The following is a 23,266-nucleotide window of genomic DNA, read 5'->3' on the forward strand; positions in this document are numbered from 1 at the left end:
CACACACACACACACACACACACACACACACAGCGTGGCTGCATTCAACACGGACAAACATGATTTTAGGAATGCGTCCGGTCATGAGCAATGCCACCGGTTAAATCCACTGTGTGTGTGTCAGCGTCTGGTATGTTCTGCATGTCTGACTCCTTATGTGTGTGTGTGTGTGTGTGTGCATGTCTATGTGTGTGTGCATTATCATCCACATGTGCTTCACGTGTTAAAGTAACAGTTGTTCCTCAGAGTAGAGTTCCTACACATGTAGAGTTTAGTTTAATGCATTTGTTGAACTGTAATTTGCATTATTTACTTATATTTTACGTGGACAGTGTGTCTATATGTTTGCTCGTATTTTCTGAATACATATACTTGTACTTATAAATACGTACATGTGCTGGTCTGGATCTTTAGTGTTTCAGCTCTGTATGTAGAAAAGTAAAAGAAACCGCACTTCAAAAATACTAAAAACTTTCCCTGATGGGTTTTTCTCTCACAGATTTATGAGCGTTCACATGATCCTGCATCTACAACACAAAGGCCTCGTTAAAATGACATTCATGACTGTAATTACCTCTTAGTGTGTGTGTGTGTGTGTGTGTGTGTGTGTATCACTCTCCGTGTGCCAGTGTGGGGCTGCTACACGTGAGTTAAACCCACTTTGATTGACAGGTTACTGGCGCTAACGGCCGATCGCGGCGTCAGCGTCGGGCGGGACCCGTGTTGCCCTTTGACCTCGACTCCCTCCAGTCATTACTCTCGGAAACAAGGAACACACACACACACTTGGTCGCTGAGCGATGATGACATGTGCTCACATTCGCACACTTGGCTCGTCTTGTTTAGTTTTAAAGGTGGAAAAGAACCAAAAGCCAAAAGCTGTTAGCGCCTCTTTAATGTCGCCGTTGGTGCGGCGATGGCATGCGAAGGGAGGTCGTTATTATGGGGAGTGTAAAAACATGCTGTGTGTGTGTGTGTGTAGGTGTGTGTAGGTGTGTGTGTGTGATAGAGAAACATGGTTCCAATAAGACGTTATCTAACCCAACAACGTGGCTCAAATGAATAAACGACTAGCTAGCGAGCTGACGACAACGGTTAGCCTAGCTGCTACGTTATCGTAGCAAGCAACGCGGCCACGTAGCGACTTACGAGAGGATCCGACGGGCTGAGGAACCCCTTAAGGACGAGTCTCTATAACGCGCTGCTCACTTCACGCCGACTACCTGCTCTTCCAAGATGGCTGCCCGCCAATCGGCTGTCAGCACTCGCGCGTACTCCGCCCGCGTAAATGTTTTTACTTACGTCTGCTTGTGTTTTAGTGAGTGTGAGCGATGCGTCTGGGCCTCGTTCTGTTATTTTAAGCTCAATTAAAGCCAAACTGAGGCGCAGCGCTGCAACATGGACTTCTTGTCTTGGAGGCATCAGGAAATTACTCACTGGGGTTTCCCCCCGAACAGGATTTCACCGTAAAAGCACTTTTTTTGTGTTCTTTTTTTTTTTACGGCGAGAGCCGGCAAGGAAAAATGTACGTCGTGGATTTTAATTACATGATGTAAGGAAACGAGGAGTTGGCCAGGACCGATTTGCTCCACTTTAGGGTCGGAAAAAAATGGTGCTTTTTGTGCAACTTTTCCTCTTTTGCGATACGGAGGCCGGTGTCGGGTCCACAAAGAGCTGCTTTGTGTCTTCACGGCTTTCCATTACGGTAACGAGGAGTTGCTAAACACCGGAAATATGAAAGTGGAGGTTTGAAACTCTTGAGTCCTGAAGTCTCAAACCTTCTCACCGTTTTGTTCCGTCGGTCTGAATCGTATCGGCTTGACCTCTGACCTCCTGCGCATTGTCCGATCCTTCACTGAAGCGTCTTAATTCAGACTTGCGGGCTGAATTCGGGCAACACACAGACAACACACTGGTCCTTTGTGTCAGTCGAGATGCTTTAACGAGCCAGCTGACGGTGTTTATGACCAACGCCGGTGTTAACGGGAGGTTTTATTCCCCAACGGAGCCTCAAGAAGAACAGAAGCAAAACAAATTGAACAAAGGATCATTTGAGGTTATTCGGGGTTGCAGATGATTTGCGTCAAGTATTTTCTTAATGAATCGATTATGATCCTTCACAGTTGGTCCGAATGGAGTAAAATGAATGTTTCCGATCTCCCAAAGTCTTCTGATCAGCTTTTGATCACATGTCAGAGTCTCTGATCCACCGAATGTTTGTCTCGTTTGCTTTGATGAACGTTTGATGAACCGCTGGCTCGCCAAATATGAAATATGAGTGCAAAAGGAGATGGCGGTTGATTCTATGGTACCCAAAAGAAAATGGCCGCCGCTCCGACCATCCAGATTAAAATGTAAACGTCTCTTCGACTCCTCTTTTTTATTTATTTCTACTGCTTTCAATATCACATGAGGACACATATTTTTGTCTTTTACTTTAATTTGGCGACTGTGTGTTGTTGTTTTTCAATATATTTCTGGATGGGAAAGAATGTTTAGGGATGTTTTTGTTTTCTCGACCTGGAAATGTTTCTTCTATACTACTTCCTGTTTTCACCGACTTTTTGTTAGATCCAACTGTGTGTGTGTGTATGTGTGTGTGTGTGTGTCTCAGTGGGCAGCCATGGCAGAGGCAGCAGGACATTCTTCACCTTTAGCATCATTTCCTGTTCCCTCCTAAGTTTCCCTCTCCACTTCCTGTCCAGCGTGGCGTGAGACCGAGTGTTTTTTTTTAAGCGGCCGCTGGAGGATCAGGAAGCTGCTCTTCAGACGCATTGTGTAGTTTATTTATCATTGTTAACACACTTTGTGTTGTTGGTACAGATTAAACACAACCAGACTGGTTGTGTCAATCAGGGAGCTTGAGAAGCTAGCGGTTTCCCCCCGTTTCCAGTCTTTATGCTAAGCTAAGCTAACTGGCTGCTGAACTTTGTTTTCATCATCATTTTTTTGTCTTTCTGCACATCTACTTGTGTTGTGTTCATGCCAACTCGCTCCTGTGGTTCTTCTTGCTTGTTTCAGTCAGACAGAGACGCACACACACACAGACACACACACACATAGATAGACACACACACACACACACACACACACACACGCCTGTGCGCCTCCCTTCAGGTCTCGGTACCACAGAGTCTCAGGAGACGAGGTCTGCGCTGCAAGAACCATGAAGCACAATGTGCTGCAAACTGAACAATACACATTCCTCACATTCCTCTAGACCTCTTCCTCACACACACACACACACACACACACACACACACACACACACACACACACACACACACACACAGGCACAAGCGTGCAGACACGCACACACACCTTCTCTCACACAGACAGACAGTCTATGTACACGCAGTGACATAGACACAGACACACACGCAAAGAGATACACATACAGACACACTCTCTCACATAGACAGACACACACATACAGACACACTCTCTCTCACACAGACAGACACACACACACACTGAAGAACCTTCATCCTGTAAGCGATCGTTTTTCACTCTTTCCTGGGAATTTACTCTGCAAAATATTCAGTAGATTAGAGAATAATGAAGTGTGTGTGTGTGTGTGCGTGTGTGTGTGTGTGTGTGTGTGTGTCTCAGTGGGAGTCCGTCCTCGCCGCGTGTGGTCTGCTACAGTTTATCTGTCTCCATTGGCCTGGTTTTTATTAACTGGCTCATTAAACTGCGACTTCATGATACACGACACGGGCCACACACACACACACACACACACACACACACACACACACACACACACACACACACACACACACACAGACTGTAATCTAACCCACTTATTGATTATTTAGTCTAGAAATTGTCTATAAATATTCGTTAATTCATCAGAAGTTGCTGGAGTTCGTGACGCTTTTTTCAAAATACATTCACGAGATGAAAAATGATGTTTATCATTATTTGGGGTTTAGGGATAATGCATAAACTATACGAAAAGAAACAAATAGTTAACGCCAAATAAAAAGAAACGGACATCTTTGAGACTTTAAACTGTCAATTCAGCTTCTTTCCAGACTGAATCCGTCCTTCAAACTGCCACTTCAACTGCTTTCAGTGCCTCCGCTTCACGTACCGGCCCTTTAAGGTGAACCGTGGAGACGGAACGGCGTCGAGCTTACAATGTTCTTGACTGTGGGATGAAGTTAATGGCAGCGAAGCACTGATCTCACACACACACACACACACACACACACACACACACACACACACACACACACACACATTAGGGATCAAGCAGTAACAAACAGCGCATTGTGCTGCAGATGTTAGAGCGAACTTCACCCTTCCTGCCATCGACCTCTGGTATGAGCCTCGTCTCACTGTACTGATTACCTGGTATGTCCAAGACCCTGTGTGTGTGTGTGTGTGTGTGTGTGTGTGTGTGTGTGTGTGTGTGTGTGTGTGTAGTAAATGCATGTCTACAAGTGTGTGTGTGTGTGTGTGTCATTCAGAAATCCATAATCAAGGGTGATGAAGACCCATAAGGCAGAGAAAACAAACTGATTGCAAGCGTGCGCGCACACACACAGACACACACATACACACACTTACACACACACACACCCATAAAGCAAACAAATAGTTCCTGATTGCAGGCGAACACAAAGGGTTGTTTAGGCTTTCTCGCACAGTTAGCCCTTTACCCTTTTGGAGGGGAAGACTGGGAATGTGAGGAATCTGCTCACATGCATGTGTACAACACACACACACACACACACACACACACACCTTCACACACAGTCTTTAGGAGATATACGTCTCCAGGAAATCCTTTGAAGTGTCATTAAGTGTCTGCCGTCGCGAGGTCGGTTAAACTTGAGCACCGTTGACGTCGGACCCTCTCGGTGCTGTCGAGGGTTAAAGGTCACTGACGTCCCTCATGTTCTCTCTCTCTCTCTCTCTCTCTCTCGGGGCGAGTTTGTGCACCCAAGTTGGACGATAACGGATAATGTCTAGTGAGAAATGGACTTGTTGCAGTTATCAAATGTATTTATTGCAATAAAGTAATAAAAGTCTCCCCTGCGTCACCACCTCCTCCACTCGTTGCTTCTTCCTCCGCTCGTTGCTTCTTCCTCCTCTCGTTGCTTCTTCCTCCGCTCGTTGCTTCTTCCTCCGCTCGTTGCTTCTTCCTCCGCTCGTTGCTTCTTCCTCCTCTCGTTGCTTCTTCCTCCTCTCGTTGCTTCTTCCTCCTCTCGTTGCGTCCTGCTCGTCCTGCAGGCGTCCCGTCGTCTCTTCCGTTCCTCGTCTTTCACCACCATCTTGTTTTTCTCGTCTCTTATGCCAAACACACAAAAAAATCCCCCTCGTCCGTCAAACTCTCTCTGACTCCTATTTGCTCTTTTGAACAGTTTTTTTTAACACTCTACACACACACAAGGAGGAAGTACCTCTTCATCTTTCTCTCCCCCCCCTCCACATGTTAAACAATAACAGTGTGGAACTCTGGGTATTATTTTAGCAGCCGTCCACTACTTTATCTGCTCTCCACAACGCTTCCTCTCCCACTGACTCACACATCCTGCCAGGGAGGGGGCGAGAGAGGCAGAGAGAGACAGAAGGAGGGAGAGAGAGAGAGGGAGGAGAGAGGGGGGTGGGAGGGCATGTTTTGTCTCCCAGCGAGGGGAGGGGATGCGAGCAACGCCGGGTGGTTTCTCCCCGCGTTACTTCTTCAGATGGACATCAGCTCCTGGACACTATCCACCGAAAAATCAACAACAACAAAAACCTGCTTCTCTCGCCGGGACAAAGGTCCTCATTGCCTCCAGAGTCCTCATTGTCTCCAGAGTCCTCATTGTCTCCAGAGTCCTCATTGTCTCCAGAGTCTTCATTGTCTCCAGAGTCTTTCGAGTCTCTTTGAACTTGAACTCCGGGTGTCGGGGATGTCGGGGTCCTGAACCGGGATCGGTGGGACGTCGCACGCTTCAGAGTCCGGTAGGTCTTCTCCGAGGCTGCGCATCAAAGTCCGGGGAATCGAAAGTCTTCTTCTCTCCAGTTTATCTAGACGGGAAATCTCAGTAGCTTTTAAAAAAGAAAGAAGAAGAACTAGAAATCTGTGGTTGAGCGCATGATGCGTCTCGGTCTTTCCAGATCCGTTTGTCCGGCTGCCTTCGTCCGTTCCGTGCTGTGTGTGTCTGTCTGTGTGAGAGTGTGTGTGTGTCAGATTATGCGCGTGTGACCTTTGCGGTGTCAGTCAGCTGTTGCCGTTTCTGACCGTTAAGTGGGACATTCCAGCCGATCCTTTTCATAGAGGCTCATTCACAGCTGCCGGACGGAGAATCCCTCATTTCTCTGCCTCTTTTTTTTTGGTTTGGCGTCAACCGGTTGTATGTCTGGTTTTTTGTGTGTCTGTCTGTGTGTCTGTGTGTGTGTGTGTGCAGAGAGTGCATTCATAAACTCTCCTCGTCTCGCAGGCTCTGATTCGATTCTTCCCGGTCGTTCGCAACAGAGATTTTCCTCGTTCAGCGAGGACACGCTGCTGCTTCCTGTGCGTCAGCGGATTCTTAGAAAAAAGAAGAAAAAGAAAAACAACCTGATTCATGTGATTTCCTATTTTCTGTAAAATCTGTAAAATCACAACATGTGTGCGATACATGATGGCAGACCCTCGGTCAAGCTTCCGCTCGGAGCATTTAGGAAAAGAAAAATGAGGAAAAAACTTTCCCGTTCTCTACAAAACGAGACTTTTGTGAAGCACGTTTGTCTTTACTGTAGGTTCTCATGTCAGAAGCTAAACTTGGGTTCAATAAGGGAATTTTCCCACACATATACATATACGGGGCTAAGACCCGTAAGAACAGCCTCTATATAAACTTTCTCAGGGGATAATTTAAGGACATTGTCAGCGGAGTCGAACAATCAGCGGGCTGGAGATAGAAATCCCTCTTAAGGAGCGAGCACCAGGAAACCAGAGTGTTTGTTTTGGGTTCGGTTCCCCTGCTCCTGCGTTATCATAAACAATAATACTCAGAAACGGTTCCTTTTCCTTTTCCCCTCGCGGTGCCAGCGGCCGCATTCCTCGCTCCAGAAAAAAAAATTCTACTTCCAAAATATTTCTCTGGAATAACCAAGAATATGAGTCTTTTTACTCGTTTGTGCTTTTGAGTTTGGAAATATTGACCAGCGAGTCTTCTGGGGGGCTTTCTGTGGGAGGGAATTCAAGTTGAGACGAGTCAATCAGGTTTGAGACGAGTCAATCAGGTTGGAGTCGAGTCTCGGACAAGAACAAGTCTGGACAAGTCTCATGTCCATCAAGTCAAGTCCAAAATAGTTTTGAGTGTCAAATCAAACAATAAAAGTTCAAATGTTCTCGAGTTGATTAAGTCCAAATCAAGAAGACTTGTTAAGTCTCAAGTCAATAAAAACTAGTCCAATTCAAGAAAGAGACTTAGTCTCAAGTCAAGAAAGAGACTTAGTCTCAAGTCAAGAAAGAGACTTAGTCTCAAGTCAAGAAAGAGACTTAGTCTCAAGTCAAGAAAGAGACTCGTTAAGTCTCAAGTCAGGAAAGAGAGTTAAGTCTTAAGTCAGGAAAGAGACTCGTTAAGTCTTAAGTCAATTGAGACAAGTCCAAGCCTAGGTGATTTATTATTTAAGTGTCAACTCAAACGAGACGAGTCCAAGTCCAAATTGTGTTAAATCTCGAGTCAAGAAAGAGACTTGTTAAGTCCCAAGTCAATTGAGACAAGTCCAAGTTCAAATCTTGTAAAATGTCCACTTCCAGCCTCGAGTCGGTCAAGGAAAGGTTGAGTTTGAGTCTTTTAAAAAACCTCAATCGAGTCCGAGTCGAGTCTCAGGTCGCTCGGACTCTACTCGTGATGTCGAGTCAGCGCCGTTTCTTGTTTTCATACGTTTGTTTCCATTCAGCTGCAGTTTCCCCAACTGTGAATAACCTGAAAGACAAACACGTAGTGGTCCATTCAGACTCTTGAGACACATGTATTCCTGTCTGAACACACACACACACACACACACACACACACACACACACACACACACTCTGTATGCAGGGGGTTGAAGTGAATCTGGCTAGCACTCGGTGTCGGAAGTCTGTTTTAGGGAATTAGTGAATACCGTGGGACCCGCTGGAATGTCTGGCTCCCGATCGGACTTACTGTACACGTCGGATGAGTTTTTAATGGCCGCCGATCGGAGGCCAAACAGCATTTTGAAGGAGCCGTTTCCACATGATTTGGGTTGGCCGGCTACCACCGAGAGTTTTATTTAAAGCCCCGGATCTTGACAGACACTTGACAGCCGTGGCTGTCATCTTAGCCCTCTCGTCTGGATAAATCGTTGTACTGGGACCCAAAAGGGGAAACCGACATGTTTTCTTTTAAAAGTTAGATTACAAGGATCACGTTGTCGAACAAGAGGAGGTTGAGAGATGGAAAAAGTGACGCACTGAAAGGAAAAGACATCAGACGTCAGGCGTTCGTTTATCTGTGTTAGACTGGAAGGGTTCACGCAGGAAATACTGCTCAGGTTGTATAGAAGTCTATCCTTCATGTGTTGAAGCTGCGTTCTCTCTCCTGACCACCAGGGGGCGACTCCTCTGGTTGTATAGAAGGATTTCTTTAGTTTTAGCTCAGTATGTGGGAGTAAAGCGGCTCATCCTCACATGAGTTTTCCCTCCCTCACCTCTGTCTCACAGGCGCAGCGTTCCTCACCTCCGGCCTCACTCCTGGCACCTGGCGAAGGAGACGGAGTCGGAGCCGCCGCCGCTGCCTCTCCCGCCGCCGCCTCTCCCGCCGCCGCCCTCTCCTCCGGCCCGCCTCCCCTCCACCGACTCCCCGCCTCTCCCCCCACCTCCCTCTCTGTCTGCCATGCAGCTCCACCCCGGCTCGTACACACTACCCTGGCAGGCGACCGACAACAGGTGAGCGGGGTTGTGTCACAGGGCACCCTTTTTGGGACAAATTAAAGCAACTTTCTCGCTTATTAAAGGTCTTACTACACCAGCATTTTAATGTGAAGCTCCTAAATGACAGGAATCCACCTCATTTAGTCACGTTTCTAAGTTTCTCAGCCGTCATGTGCTTTATAAATATGCGACTGTGATGTCACCTTCTGCTGAATGTGTTCACTTCCTCCTTCCAGCTGGAGGTTTGAATCACACACAATGAGACTGTAAGTCACTGCCGGGGTTTTTTTTTTTTTTGGTCGTTCGGGAAACAGGTGACATCACCGCGTTTGACTAATGTCAACACGGCCCACGCAGGAAGCCCATTGGTCTATTTCTGGCCTCTATGTAAGCGTTCCAAAGTGACAGCCAATCAGGCGCCGGCCTTTTTCTTTTGGGCGGGGCCAAGCGAGATGAATCAAATGCGCTTAATTATTTTTTTATTTATTTATACTTTCTTGTTTGTTTGTGATTGGCCGTCTTTAGCTTGTGGCTTTCATACACTTTTAAGTGGTTGCAAAGGATTCTGGGAAGTTTCCGCTCTTTTGTTTTTCCGGGGTTTTTTTGTACGTTTGAAGTGAGACAATAATGTAGAAAAAGATTATGGATATAAATAAGCTAGTAAACTGCCTGAATAAAGTTAACTTCCAATATGAATATATTTATTTATATAAAAAATATATAGATAATTTATATATGATAAAATATATTTATTTATATATATATATATATATATATATATATATATATATATATATATATATATATTTAAAAAAAATTACACAATTATTTATATATATATATATATATATATATATATATATATATATATATATATATATATATATATATATATATATATATATATATATATATACATATAAAGAAGAATTGTAGTTATTTACCTTTTCAGCATCTTTATAGTCTTTGCCGCATCATAATTGTTGCTCAAATAACTATGAACTTTTTTTTATCAATTCATTTGGTGATTAATCAACTATTTAAAGTGGCGAAAATATAGAAAAATTAAATCTCTGACTAATTAACGGTCAAAAAATGAACAATAATAACCTTCTATTTGTATCAACGATATCATTTAAAGTGATGGTATTTCAGCTCTAAATGTAATGGTTGGTATTCTTAACCCACAAAGAAACCATTGCTCAGTCAGGTTAAATATAAAGATGCAAGTCTTTGTTTCACAGGATGATCTCACAAAGCCAAACTATCAGAAAGAGGAAGTTGCCGCACTCGTCACAATAAAAACAGTGTTTGTCAGTTTTTGGGCGCCGTGTGCCGATCTGATAGGAGCCGGTGACATAGTGCGCCACGAGATGTAATACTCCCATGTGAGATAGATAGCAGCATGTGTGTGTGTAGCAGGACACACTGTGGGAATAAGAAACACACACACACACTCGGTATCTGATGAGGAGGCCGCTCCCGGCATAACTCTGGACAATGGCATGCGAGTCCCAGAGCGCCAGGACAAAGAGAGGAAGACGTTCAATGAGCTGCGTTTGTGTGAAGGAGTGGGACTTTTTGTGTAGTTTTGTGTCTGAGTGTGTTGTTTTTAACGGGAAACAAAAGCCTGAAAGCGTGCATGTAATTTGTCTGAACACACACACAAGTACGTCTGATTGGCCGAGAGTGGACAGTCATTTCCTGTCCGCCGCTCCGCTGTCACCCGGGTCAAGTCTCTCCCGTCTCATTCACGGCTCACTTCCTGTAAAGGTACATTTTCTCATGCAGATAATGGAGCCGCGTCAGACCGTTCAAGCATAGACTTCTATACAACCAGAATAGTCACTCCCTTGTGGTCAGGAGAGAGAATGCAGCTTTAACACATGAAGCATAGACTTCTATACAACCAGAGGAGTCACCCCCCTGGTGGTCAGGAGAGAGAATGCAGCTTTGAAAGGATTGAGGATTGTCATATTGTGCAGAAATAACTAAATTCCATTATTTTCTTTAACACAGAAGAAGAATCCCTTTATAATAGGTGTGATATAAACAGTGGAACAAATCCAGATTTTTGGATGGACTGTAAACCATAAATACCACAGAGACGGCCCCCACAGTCTCCATACTTGTTTGAGATCAAAGCTCGTTTGAGGAATCTCTCCCCTCTGACCCCTTGGCCACTTTCCCTATTGTCTGAATAAGAACATCAAAGAAATACTCTCTCTCTTTATAGGAAAGGAAACACCAAAACGGTTTGTACTTCAACCAAACACAAAACACCGGGTGTCCTTTCCTTCTGGAGCAATCGATACCTCCTATTCCCGAAGCTCTCCTTCTGCTTTAAAGAACTTCCCGCCACTTCGTCAGATGTGGTTTTCTCCAAAGAGTTTTGGGATTGTTGGGAAATTCCTTTACTGTACTATTTTTGGCCTTTCATCGAACAGTTGGAAGTCAAAGGGAACAGAGCGAGCAGGGTGACGAGGTCGGCTTAAAACAACATCGTGGTTGTGGAAGAAGGTCTGAAGGGTTTTTTTGGGAGTCTTTCCTCGTCTAAGGGCTACAGGTGCCATGTGTTGCACAGATTGCAAAACCCTCTGGATTAAATTTGGGATTTTTAGGGGTTGAATAAAGAAAATATCGGTGCGTACTGACAAAAGCATAAGCGGGTTCTTCTGTCAATATGTCGGGTAATCAATGCAAAGCCTCACGGACTCATCCGGTGAACGGGGAAAACAAATTTCACCATGCCACTCAAAATTTGAAACACGTAGGTCATCAAAAAAAAAGATTAAATCAACTTCCTTTCAAGAAAGGAATGAAAGGAAAAGGAGGGAAGACGTTGAAGATTTTGACTCCGGGGGGAGTTTGATTTTTGATGAGGAGGAAATCCCTGCCCCGCCTTAAGAGGCTTCCTCCGAATGTCTTTGAAATCACGTGGCGCTGCCGTGGATCTTCGGCTCAGTGCTGATGGAAAACAGACTCGCCAGCTGTGCAGTTCAAAAAGTTGGATTCCTGAAGCACATACGCTTTGTTTCGGGGGGGAATAGCAACTTGACACTTGTTAAAGTGACTTCAGCTTACTTTGTCTTGACGATTGTCTTCAACCACCTGGACTCTTGATTTTACATTATTAAAGGCACTTACCCCTGTTTTACATCAAAAATGCAGAACAATCTCAGCTCTCTATATATAATGAGGCACCATTGTCATAAGGCAAAATTGTAAAGAGATAATATGACTGTAAAGCTGCAAAATGTAACATTGATTTTGGAAATTCTTCATATCTCGTGCTAGAAATTGGTCTTAGGTTCACAAAAGCAGTGAATACAATGGTAGATGCATGTAAATAAATGTCTGAAACCATTTGAAATGACTTCATACTGCAGATAAAGCTTCCTGGGGTGTGTGCAAATGACACATTTTAGTTTTTAATACCCAAAGTAGATAACCTAAGTCTCCTTTTGTGTCTTTGTCTTTGCAGTGACTTGTCCTTGCAGTGGGGTCAGCTGTCCAGACCTTACTCCTCCACCGACCGAAGCAGTTCCCTGGGCTCCATGGAGAGCTTGGACACGCCAACACCCACCGCACGGCCGTACTCCGACTCCCACAACTCCCCCGTGGACCCCACCCTCTTCAACAACAAGAGGGACTCGGCCTACAGCTCGTTCTCCGCCAGCTCCAACACGTCCGACTACGCGACGGTGCCGCTGAGGCCCGGGGACTCTTGCTCCATGGACAACCTCCTCCAGAGCCTGGGGCCAGCGTGCCGAGGATTCCCTGGCGGCGGCGACGCCTCGACCCTAGGGTGCACCTCGTCCGGCGAGACCCCGGACGAAGCGCAGCTCGTTCTACTTAAGTCCCAGTCCCTGACCCGGCCAAGGACAAGGCCCGTTGAGGTGAAAGAGAGGCCTTCCTCCTGCTGCTACGAGGGAGGAGACTTTGAGATTGTAAGGAACGGGGAAAAGGGAACCGAGAGAAAGGTCAACCCTCCTCAGCCGCCAACCAGGAAGGACAGCTTCAGGGCCACCCGGACACGGCCCAATGGCGCCAACAAGCGTTGCGTCTCTGCTCCAGTGGAAATTACCAGCGTTTCTTTTTACCGTGACGAAAACAAGTCCTCTCCGAATGTCAAATCGGGAATTCTCAACGGCTTCCCTGCGCCGGAAGAAGGAGACAAAACTGGGGATTTAAAAGAGGGCGCTTTGGACTCGCACTATTCCCAAAAACAGACGAACGACGCGAGACACGTCAGATGTGACCCTCGCGTCGATAAAGACTACAATTCAGAGACGGCCTCGGATCCGGTGACGGCTGAACCCTCCGTTGCGGTTCAAGAGGAGTCTCGCGTCACGCACCCCCAGAACAAGCACTCAAACACTTCAGATCCCTCCTCGTCCCCTTGTAACAGCCACTCGTCCATTCAGCCAACGATGGAAGACCAAGAAGCGTCTCGCAACCACCTCCAAGCGCCAAACAAATGGGGAGGCAGCCGTTGCTCGACCCCAGGATCCGCGTTCTTAGACGGGGCGGATGACGACGGAGACGTCGGTAAAAGGCTGGAAGGGTTGGGTGTCAACGGCGGGCACCACCACCCGTGGGGCCGCTCCGTGAGCGTACCGGGGGACCCCACGGGATTGTCAACCCAGAGACGGTTGAGCGCTGAGATACTGGAGAGAGATTTTGTGCCTCTTAGTGCTGCCGCCAGTGTGGACACGCTGCTGGAGGAGCGGAGGGAGCTCGTTGGAGGAGGAAGTGGAGGTAAAAGTAAAGAGGGTGCAGCAGAAGAGACGGACGCGAAGAAGTCGAACGTGCCCAGGAGCCATCGCCGGAACCGCCGTCGCAGCGAGCGATTTGCCACTAACCTCCGCAATGAGATCCAGAGGAAGAAGGCCCAGCTTCAGCGGAGTCGAGGCCCAGGAGGGTTACTCTGCAGCGGGGAAACGGTCCAGGAGGAAGAGGGTCCGGACCTCAACGAGGAGGAGGCGGACCCCGAACCCGAACCTCCCGCGAGTACCGCCGTTGCGTTTGGTCCCCAAGACGCCGGCAGCGCGGCACAGGTTGAACCCAACGATGACGTCTCGCAGACTCGGCCGACAGCTCGCGCTCCACCAAACGACGCCCCGTTCATGTCCGTCCAGATCCTGGACCCGGGGGTGCCCAGCTTCGGCGTCGGCGTCCGAGTCGTGGAGGAACCGGCGCCCGCCGGCAAAGCCCGCCGCTGGCGTTGGACCCCCGAGCACAAACTCCAACCCGAGCCCGAACCGGAGCGGCGGCGGCACTGCAGGGTCCCGGGGGAGGAGGCGGGGGTAGCAGGGTCGCGCCACGGCGTCTGCGCCTTCACCCCGTCGTACGGCCGCTCCTCCTCCTCTCGGGCGGAGGAGTCGGACATCCTCCCGTTCGCAGACAGGATGAAGTTCTTCGAGGAGACGAGCAAGTCTAAGGCCTCGAGTCTGTCGAGTCGCGGGCAGAAGACGACCCTCCGCCACCTGGAGCCCCGAGGAGGAGGAGCAGGAGGAGAAGGAGGAGGAGAGCTCAGCCGGAGGAGGTTCTCCTACCATGGGGGGCTGCAGCAGGATGGCGCGCCGCCTCAAAACACTGGGGAGGCGGCCAGGAGGATGTCCGTGAGCGCCGGCATGGAGCGGCAGAGACAACAGGAGAGGGCGAGGGAGCGGGAGAGGGAAAGACAGGAGAGGGAGTTGGAGATGGAGAGGGAGCGGGAGGAGAGGGAGGAGAGGGCGAGGCAGTGGGAGAGGGAGAGTACCAGAGAGAAGGAACGTCTGACGAGGGAACGAGAGAGGGAGCTGGAGAGGCAAAGGGTGAAGGAGAATGAAGACCACGCTCGGGGGTTCTACGGCGCCAAGGAGAGAAACCAGGACTTCCAGCGCAGCTTCCAGCCGCAGAATGCCCAGAATCAAGCCCCGAGGTCGGCCTTCCGTCCCGTCGGCGCCCCGTCCCGGATCCTGGAGAACCAGCAGCCTCTTCGCCAGGGTTCCACCGCCAGGAGCCGCACGCCCACAGAGGTACGAGTCACTGATGCATTGAGAGAAATGCACTTTAAATCAATCAATCAATGAAGTTTTTATTCATGTGGCAGCTTTCAAGTGACCATGTCTTATGATAAAATAGCTCATAACTAACCTAATAATATAACTAGTATAAGAATGTGGCTGGAGGAACTCGGCCACTTCCCTCCAGCGTGCGCTGACCGATTCCTTCCTTCCTTCGTTCCTCTCGGTGTTTATTAACCGGGCTTTTAAAAACCGCCTTCAGCAGATGTATCCCGCCCGGCAACAGGAAACGACCGCGCTCAACAGGAAGTGCAGCCTGACTGAGAGGTGAGTCCACACACACACACACACACACACACAAGTTTTCTGACTTGATTGACCTTCTGTATTGCTCCGTCTCCGATTCTCTAAGTGAGTCTCCGGAGGCTTCAGGTGGGGTCGGGAAATCTCACTCAGTCATGCTCGACTGTGTTTTGACTATAACGAGCTCTTAGTGTGCGGAGCAATCATCCATGCTTAAGTAAAGTGCCCGTAATGGTATGTGGTGGGACGGCTGTGCCTGTATGTTAGCATGTGGAAGGGGCGGGGCTTAAGCGGTCATTTTGTGTAAAGGAAACAATGAAAAATGAGGATGAATTGTCCAGTAAACGTTCCCTTTCAATCCTCACAGGGACTTCTCCAGCTGGAGACGGGAGTCCAGACCTGCAGAGGCCGTTGATCCGCATTATCAGCACCGCCAGCCGGGTCGATGGGGCCACCGACAGGCCGACGACCACAACGGACCGTCCTTCGCTCCCCCGCCGGCGCCACTCTCCCTGCGAGGACGAGCCATGTCCGAAAATGACCTCCGGTGGTCGGCGTCGATTTTCTCGTCGACCAGCCGGACCCTGAGCGAGGTGGAGGAGGTCGGGGGAGGAGAATCCGGCGCCGGCGCCCCAAACAGGAAGAAGAAGACGCCGCCTCCGCCGAGGCCGCCGCCCCCTAACTGGGAGCAGTTCCACCGCCGGCGTGCGTCCCACCACGCCTTGTTTGCCACCCAACCCTCGCGCTCCCCCCCGTGGGTCCCTCCGCCGCCCGATGCGTCCCGCCAGAGGTCCTTCAGTCTTCCTCCGGAGAGACGGGAAGTCTCCGACGGCTGCCCGCGATGCAGCTGCGGCCACGCCGAGGAGCTCCCCCACTCCTCGTCCAATCAGAATCGACCTCAAAAGCAGGAACAACCCTCCTCTCGCCCCATGTCCAATCAGAATCCGGCTCAGCCCAGGGAGCCGGGCGGCTTTGCCGTCTCTCCGCCCAGTCCCATGTTCTCAAGGCGGAGCTTCAGGCCGGTGGCTCCGCCCCCAAAAGAGAGGGACCTGAGGTGTGGTGGACATCAGGACAGGGTGGAGCTTTTACCGTCGCTGCCTCCACCTCCACCAGCAGAGATCAGGATGAGCAGGTGAGAATAAATAATAATAAAAAGAGAGGATTGTTATTCAAAGTGTTTTCATTTGTCGCCCTTGGCGGCCATGTTTGTTAAGGGAACCAAAATATGTCTTTTTTTTCCTTCTTCTTTTTGTTAATAAAGTTTTGTTTCTCTGCAGCTTCTCAGAGATGATTGTCGACGAGGACCGAGTGCCCGTGAAACCCCCCAAACAGAGACCAGCAGCTGAGTGGGAGAAAGCCCCATCTCCCAGAGTTCAAAGTAACTCAAACCCGCCACCCGCCATGGAAAATGGAAGCGCCTTGCCTCCCGGCTCCTACTTCTCTGTGCGCTGCGAGCAGCAGCAGCAGCTCCGTGTGAACCGGGGCTTCCAGAGCATCGAGCCCCAGAAAACCCCCGAGCCGCTCGCCGAATCGGAGACGACCCTCAGCCCGAGCCCCGCCCACAGCCTGGAGGCGGACCTGGACGTCCCCATGGAGACGGACATCGACGACTTCCAGGAGGACGACAACGGGCCGGCGGCGGAGCGCGAGCCGATCGTCACCAGCGAGCTGGCGTGCTTCGCCCTGCCAGTCACTGTCCTGGAGACGGACATCGACACCGCTGCCTCGCCTCGGGAGGACGAAGAAGAGGAGGAGGAGGAGGAGGAGCTGGAGGACGGAGACCGAGAGAGGCTGAGCCTGGAGGAGGAGCTCTTCCCCCAGAGCGGCGAGGGAGAGGCGGGCCGGGAGAGCTGGAGAGGAAGCTACCAAACCACAGAGCACAACGCCGACAGCCTGGACCGGTAACGACCTCTGACCTCTGACCTTTACATGTAGCAACATGTATCTGGGGCATGATGATACAATGTATCATCATGCCCCAGATACATTGTATCATGACGATACATTGTACATCAGGATATAAATTGTATCATCATGTTATACAATGTTTATCATGATGATAGTCTGTAAGCACTAAAATCAGTAAAAGTGTCAGAGATGTTAAAGTTATGAGAAATGTCTTTAAATGTGTAAAACGAAACTTTGAATTCTCCTCTGTGCAAAAAGCAGTCGGCTTTAAAGCAATATCTTTATGAAACATTTGCAAAAAATAAACAAAAATCTAGATAGAAAAACACTAGAGCACACATTCTTCATCTTTTCCATCTGCCTCCTTGTTCTTGATAATTGTCTGCGTTTTGTTATTTATGTACTTTTCTAATCACTGAATATTAAACTATAAATCTCCCATCAGGCGGTCTGGTGCGAGCTCCAGCTGTTCGTCCTATTACAGCACGTCGGCCGCTAAAGCCCAGCTGCTGTCGCAGATGAAGGACTTCACGGATAACCGAGAGCGGGACGACGAGGACGACGAGCTCACCTACAAGGTGACGCCCGGAGCTTCCTCCTCGCCAGCGTTCATGCGATCTGTGTCGTTTTTTGTTTTAATCTTTTTGTAACGACTCCTCTCGCGTCGGTCGTGCAGAAGCAGCTGATGGAGAGCCTCCGCAAGAAGCTGGGCGTGCTGAGAGAAGCTCAGCGGGGTCTGCAGGAGGACATCAGAGCCAACGCACAGCTGGGAGACGAGGTGGGGAGCAGCTTCTTACTGGTTCTGAACCAGTCCAGGTTCAGTCCTGGTCCTCTGTAGAACCTCCGTCAGTAAAGCAGACCATCAGAGGCCCTGATCCGGCTTCACCTGCAGGGTTTCAAGGTTCCTAAAAGGGACTTTTGTGTTTGGGTGCACTACCGCCTTTGTCCACAAGGGCCGCCAGAATCCACACAGTTAAAGTTTATCGTTGTGGCGTCTAATTTATTGTGTTTAGTACTTCATTGGAGCTGGATGAACTTCAAATAGTTTAGTTTTAGAAGAAAAAAAGGTTGATTATTTAATTTAATACTCTTTTAATCTAAAGAATACATTAGTAGTAAAAACCTCAAGCGGCATTCTTCACATTTTAGACTGAAATTGACTTATTTGCTGTAACTGAAATTATTTTCATCAATCAAAATACAGATTATTCTCAAAATGTATCTAGAAATATGTAAAACATAAATAAGAGAAAAAAGACCCACTTTAGAGGCTGGATTCTGCAGTTAATTATTAAAATTCTCGCTCACTTTATCCAATCCACAGACTGATTCTAACTGGCTTGACTTTTGCACGACAATAACTGCATATTAATTTAAATTTCTTCGGACTGTTTCGCACTCTTTTTTCCCTGTGGAGGGACAGACACCAGAGAACGCTGCTCCTGTGTTTTCAGCGCTGACGTTGCGTTCCTCCCCAGGTGGAGAGCATGGTGCTGGCGGTGTGCAAGCCCAACGAGGTGGACAAGTTCCGCATGTTCATCGGCGACCTGGACAAAGTGGTGAGTCTGCTGCTGTCGCTGTCGGGCCGGCTGCTGCGCGTGGAGACCACGCTGGACGCGCTGGACACGCTGGACCCCGAGACGGAGCTCCACGAGCGGGTGAGCGGCCGCTACATGTAGCTCACGCTTGGTTTGTCCGCTCCGGGCTGCCGTAGAAACACATATATATAGATATATATCATGCATATGCGGCTCATTGTGCATGAAAACACAACTGTTCATGGTTTCAGGTTTATGTATTTATGTGAAATATAGAAGTTTTTTTTTTTTTTTAATAAATGGAAGAAAATACATGTATTTTTGTAAAAAAAAAAAAAAAAAATACAAGTATTTATGTAAAGAATACATGTATTTATGTTAAGAAATTCATAAATACATGTAAAGAAAGTAAAGTATGTATTCATGTAAAAAACAAAACGTGTATTTATGTAAAAGATACATGTATTTACGTAAAGAAATACATAAATACATGTATTCATGTTAAAAAAAAACATGTATTTATGTAAATGAATACATATATGCATGTATTTATGTAATATACATGAAAAATTTAATTCTTACGTAGTGGAGTTTACATGAAGTAATCTTTTCTCCCAGTCAAACTAAATACGAAGTGTGTTTAGTAATAATAATAATAATAATAATATCACGACATCCATCCATCAATCATAAACTTTCAGCAGTAAGCCCGCCCACTTTTGAGCGGTCCAATCAAACGCTCCGGTTCCCTCCCGCTACACAGAAGTTTCTCTGGAACTTTAAAGCGCAACAAGAGGGTGAAACACCGACACACAACGTCTCTCTCTCTGTCCTGCAGCTCCCCCTGCAGGAGAAGAAGCGGCAGCTCATGCGGCAGCTGTCCGAGGCCCAAGACCTGAAGGACCACGTGGACCGCAGAGAGCAGGCCGTCAGCCGGGTGCTGGCCCGCTGCCTCTCCCCCGAGCAGCACCGCGACTACAGGTACCGGGCTTCACCTGCACCTTCCACCAGAGGGTCGCATGTTCTTATGGTTTTTTTAAATGTTTTTTTTGAGCTCCTCCAGCCTCCTCCAGGCTGGAGGAGCTCAAAAAAACATTTTAAAAAAAAACATAAAAACACCACAGGAATAATGAATTGTTTCCTCTCCCTCGCAGCCACTTTGTGAAGATGAAGGCCGCCCTGCTGGTGGAGCAGAGGCAGCTGGAGGACAAGACCCGGCTGGGGGAGGAGCAGCTGAGGGGCCTGAGGGAGAGCCTGGGGCTCGGGCTGGGGATCGGGATGGGGATGTCGATGGGATACGGACATTACTGAGTGGGAAAAGGAGCCCGAGGAGATGAAGTATGTGTATTAGAAGAAAGAGGAAGCCAACGTCCACGTCTCTGGAAGGAATAGTTTGATATTGTTGCGAACAGTGCTTGAACGCCGCCTGAAATCGGACTCAGAAAGTCCCGTTCCCCCCGCCCCCACCCCCCTCGACCTCAAAATCCAAAATGGCTGCTTAGAGTATTAACGAAAGAATAGCTGTCGTGTTTTTTTACAAATCATTCGTAGATACAGAGCTGTTCAAGTTCTATCACGACGGATTACAGTCACCAACAGTGGCTATTGATAGCTAACAGTGGCTAACGATAGATACAAGTGGGCTCACAGTGGCTAACGATAGATACATGTGGGCTAACAATAGCACACAGTGGCTAATGATGGATAACAGTGGCTAAAGAAAGATAACAGTGGCTAAAGCAAACCCCTTAAATGCTCCTAACTTGTTATACTGGAACACAGTCCCCTCCGGTGTGCCGATATTTTGAGGTCTGACTTCCTTTTTCCGAGGCTAATGCTTTATGCTAAGCTAACGCCCAAATTGTCAAATGGTGCTTTCAAGGGTTTCACACAGATCCAGACGTTTCAGGACTAAACCAGCAGCTCAAACGCCTCTGAACGTTTATTGTTTTATCAACAGCATCAAAGAAGAAGAAGAAGACTTCGGACCTCTTACAACCCGACAAAGACACCGAGAACATAGAATATGTGAACTGTACCGCTGTATTAACGACACTACACTTGTTCTAACACTACGTTGCCAAAGACATTTTCTCTCTTGAACGTGTCGCTGAGACGCTGCTTTATTTCTCCTCCTCGTCGTTGTCGTTGTGTTTTTTCTTGTGTATTTAAATCTCGCGGTTCAGAGAATCGAAAGGAGACTTTTTCTTTCGTTAGCTAGCTCCTGTGCTACCCATAATGCTTTGTGCTCAGAGGTGCTTCACTGTGTGGGGTTTGAGACTCCACCGACTCGTCACACGATAACCGTTATGTACAGAAGACGGCTGTTTATAATGTGTACAATGTGTATATAGTGTTTGCTCTTCAATGACTGGGTTGTAAAAAAATGGTTGTAAAAGATGAAACAGAAGACGGAGATCAGTCAAGAGGTTTTTTTGTATATTTTGCCGGCAGAGATTTGCAGAGATTTTTTTCAATTTGTTTTTTTGTCGTCTCAAAACTTTAGTTTATTTGTCCCCCCACTCCGTCTTCTTCTGGAGGCCTTAGCGGACCAGCCGGACCTGCTAGCGTAGCTTAGCATAATGACTGCGAACGGAGGGAAACGGCTAGCCTGGTTCCGTCTGCGGCGATGCGACCTGCCCGACCGGCAGCTCACAAAAACGATGTTAACTAGCGAGTGTTTTCAGTCTTCGTGCTAAGCTAACCTGCTAAATTTAGATTCATGCAACATTAAGAGATTTTTAGAAGCCATGCTAAGCTGCCAAAGTCTCCCGGGCTTTAACGCCGGACACGAAACCGCCTCCGGCTGCTTCCTCTGTCAAACAAAGAGAAAACAAACAACATTTTGTCCGTTGAAGTGAAAAAACAGACTCTCGTTTGTAATTTTCTACTTTTCTACGTTTCTACAAGTCTGCAGCTTAAAGTTAATCAAAAGTTTGTTCTGGTTTGATTCACAGCTGTTTTACCACCGAAACAAACCCCAAACACACTCGTTCTGTTGTGTACACACAACCTGTATCCTTGTATAACGGCCGACTGGGAAGAAAGTTGCTTGTTGAGAGGATTCTGTTCATGTTGTTTTTCTATGATTTTGATGTATAATTTGTTGTGTTGTTGTGTGTGTAAAATGCATTACAAATTGTGTAACTGCAAAAAAAAAAAACACACTCACGTGAGGAGAAAAAGTACCATAAATAATAATAATAGTATTTTAAACTAGCGTCACGTCTCCTGTTGTGATTCATAGCCACTGTGTGTGTGTGTGCGTGTGTGTGTGTGTGTGTGTGTGTGCGTGTGTGTGTGTGTGTGTGGGGGCCGGTGGGCAAATGGAGGTTGACGGATGGCGAGTGGAAACGTTTCTCTGCAGGAACTAGAAGTGTTAAAACTGTCAAAAAAAATGTGTGTTTTTTTTTGATAAAGCTCTTAAATGTGCAGTTTCAACTCTGCAGAATGAAAAAAAATGTTCACTGTAAAAAAATGCAGATTTATTACTTTTACCTTTTCAGCTGTTTCACGTTAGTTTCTTGGCCAGAATGTGCGACGCCAGATATTAATTGTCGTAAAAGAAGACGAATGTTCATTTCTCCTCAAGAAAACTTGACATGTTTCAGTGTCAAAAACACGATTCCAACCCTGAAATAATGTGAAACCTTCCTCCTCTTCCTCCTCCTCCTCCTGTGGTCGTGTTGTGAGAGACGATAACGTGCAGATCTGTCAACCGAGTGCAACTTTTAATGGAGAAAGAAATGTTCTAAAAACTCATAAACACAGAAAACGAGATGGAGAGGGAAGTGTTTCTGTGACGGTTGCTGCTTTGTGGAAATAATACAGAAAACAGCTGTTGTGGAGGCTAAAGAATCTGTTTTAAAGGAAGCGAGGGAGTTGTTTCTCCGGCCTGACCCAGATTGAAGAACAGAGTGTCTGATGGAGTGTGGAGAGAGAGAGAGAGAGAGAGAGAGAGAGAGAGAGAGAGAGAGAGAGAGAGAGAGAGAGAGAGAGAGAGAGAGAGAGAGAGAGAGAGAGAGAGAGAGAGAGAGAGAGAGAGAGAGAGAGAGAGAGAGGAAACACAAGACATAAAAGTGGAATTAATACAGTTTCACTTCAGCGACTGAGTTCCACGTGAAGGGAAGTGAGGAGAAACAGGCCTCGATCAGAGGAACTCAGAGGGAGGAGGAGAGGTGTTTATGTTGGAGAACGAGACCATGAGGGAGTGGGATGAGAGGAGCAAGGCATTATGGGTAGGCCACGGAGGAGAGAGAGGTCGCGGTGATTAATCAGAGCTGCAGACATAAACCAGGAGAACATAATGAATGACTTGCTGTCTGCACACACGAACCTCAGGAGCCCTTATGATCATTTATTTATTACAGATGACCACAAGGTGTCGCCCTTCAACTGTTTTTATTCCATATAAATTAAGTGTTACAGCAAAAATACACACAGAAACACAATATAATTGTAATATAATCTATTCAGTCCATCAATATATTATGAGAAATAGGTTTCTATGTAATTGTACTTCAACACAAACGTAAAAACCTGTTTACATTTTAAAATCTTTTTTTTTCTTGAAATAAATATTTGTATTATAATATAATTTTAATTAAGATGTTATAGTAATC

The 23,266-nt window shown here is 47.3% G+C and overlaps 1 protein-coding gene across 2 annotated transcripts in view; it reads left to right on the forward strand.

Annotated features, from left to right (window-relative positions):
• shroom4 (shroom family member 4) overlaps positions 1–21,864 on the forward strand; it is a 31,394-nt gene extending 9,530 nt beyond the window's left edge. Inside the window, exons 3-12 of one of the 2 annotated variants that reach the window (XM_068587623.1) lie at positions 8,675–8,899; positions 12,369–14,907; positions 15,158–15,222; positions 15,566–16,330; positions 16,476–17,099; positions 17,552–17,684; positions 17,783–17,884; positions 18,585–18,764; positions 19,483–19,625; positions 19,799–21,864. In XM_068587623.1, coding sequence (XP_068443724.1) covers positions 8,675–8,899; positions 12,369–14,907; positions 15,158–15,222; positions 15,566–16,330; positions 16,476–17,099; positions 17,552–17,684; positions 17,783–17,884; positions 18,585–18,764; positions 19,483–19,625; positions 19,799–19,955 — 4,933 coding nt within the window. In that variant the 3' untranslated portion in view covers positions 19,956–21,864. The remainder of the gene's footprint in view (positions 1–8,674; positions 8,900–12,368; positions 14,908–15,157; positions 15,223–15,565; positions 16,331–16,475; positions 17,100–17,551; positions 17,685–17,782; positions 17,885–18,584; positions 18,765–19,482; positions 19,626–19,798) is intronic. The other variant, XM_068587624.1, reaches the window with a different exon arrangement.
• Positions 21,865–23,266: the final 1,402 nt, after the last annotated feature.

This window comes from Clinocottus analis, unplaced genomic scaffold, assembly GCF_023055335.1.
Source record: "Clinocottus analis isolate CAN_PGR_092001 unplaced genomic scaffold, fCliAna1.0.p SCAF_21, whole genome shotgun sequence".
Taxonomy (NCBI): domain Eukaryota; kingdom Metazoa; phylum Chordata; class Actinopteri; order Perciformes; family Cottidae; genus Clinocottus; species Clinocottus analis.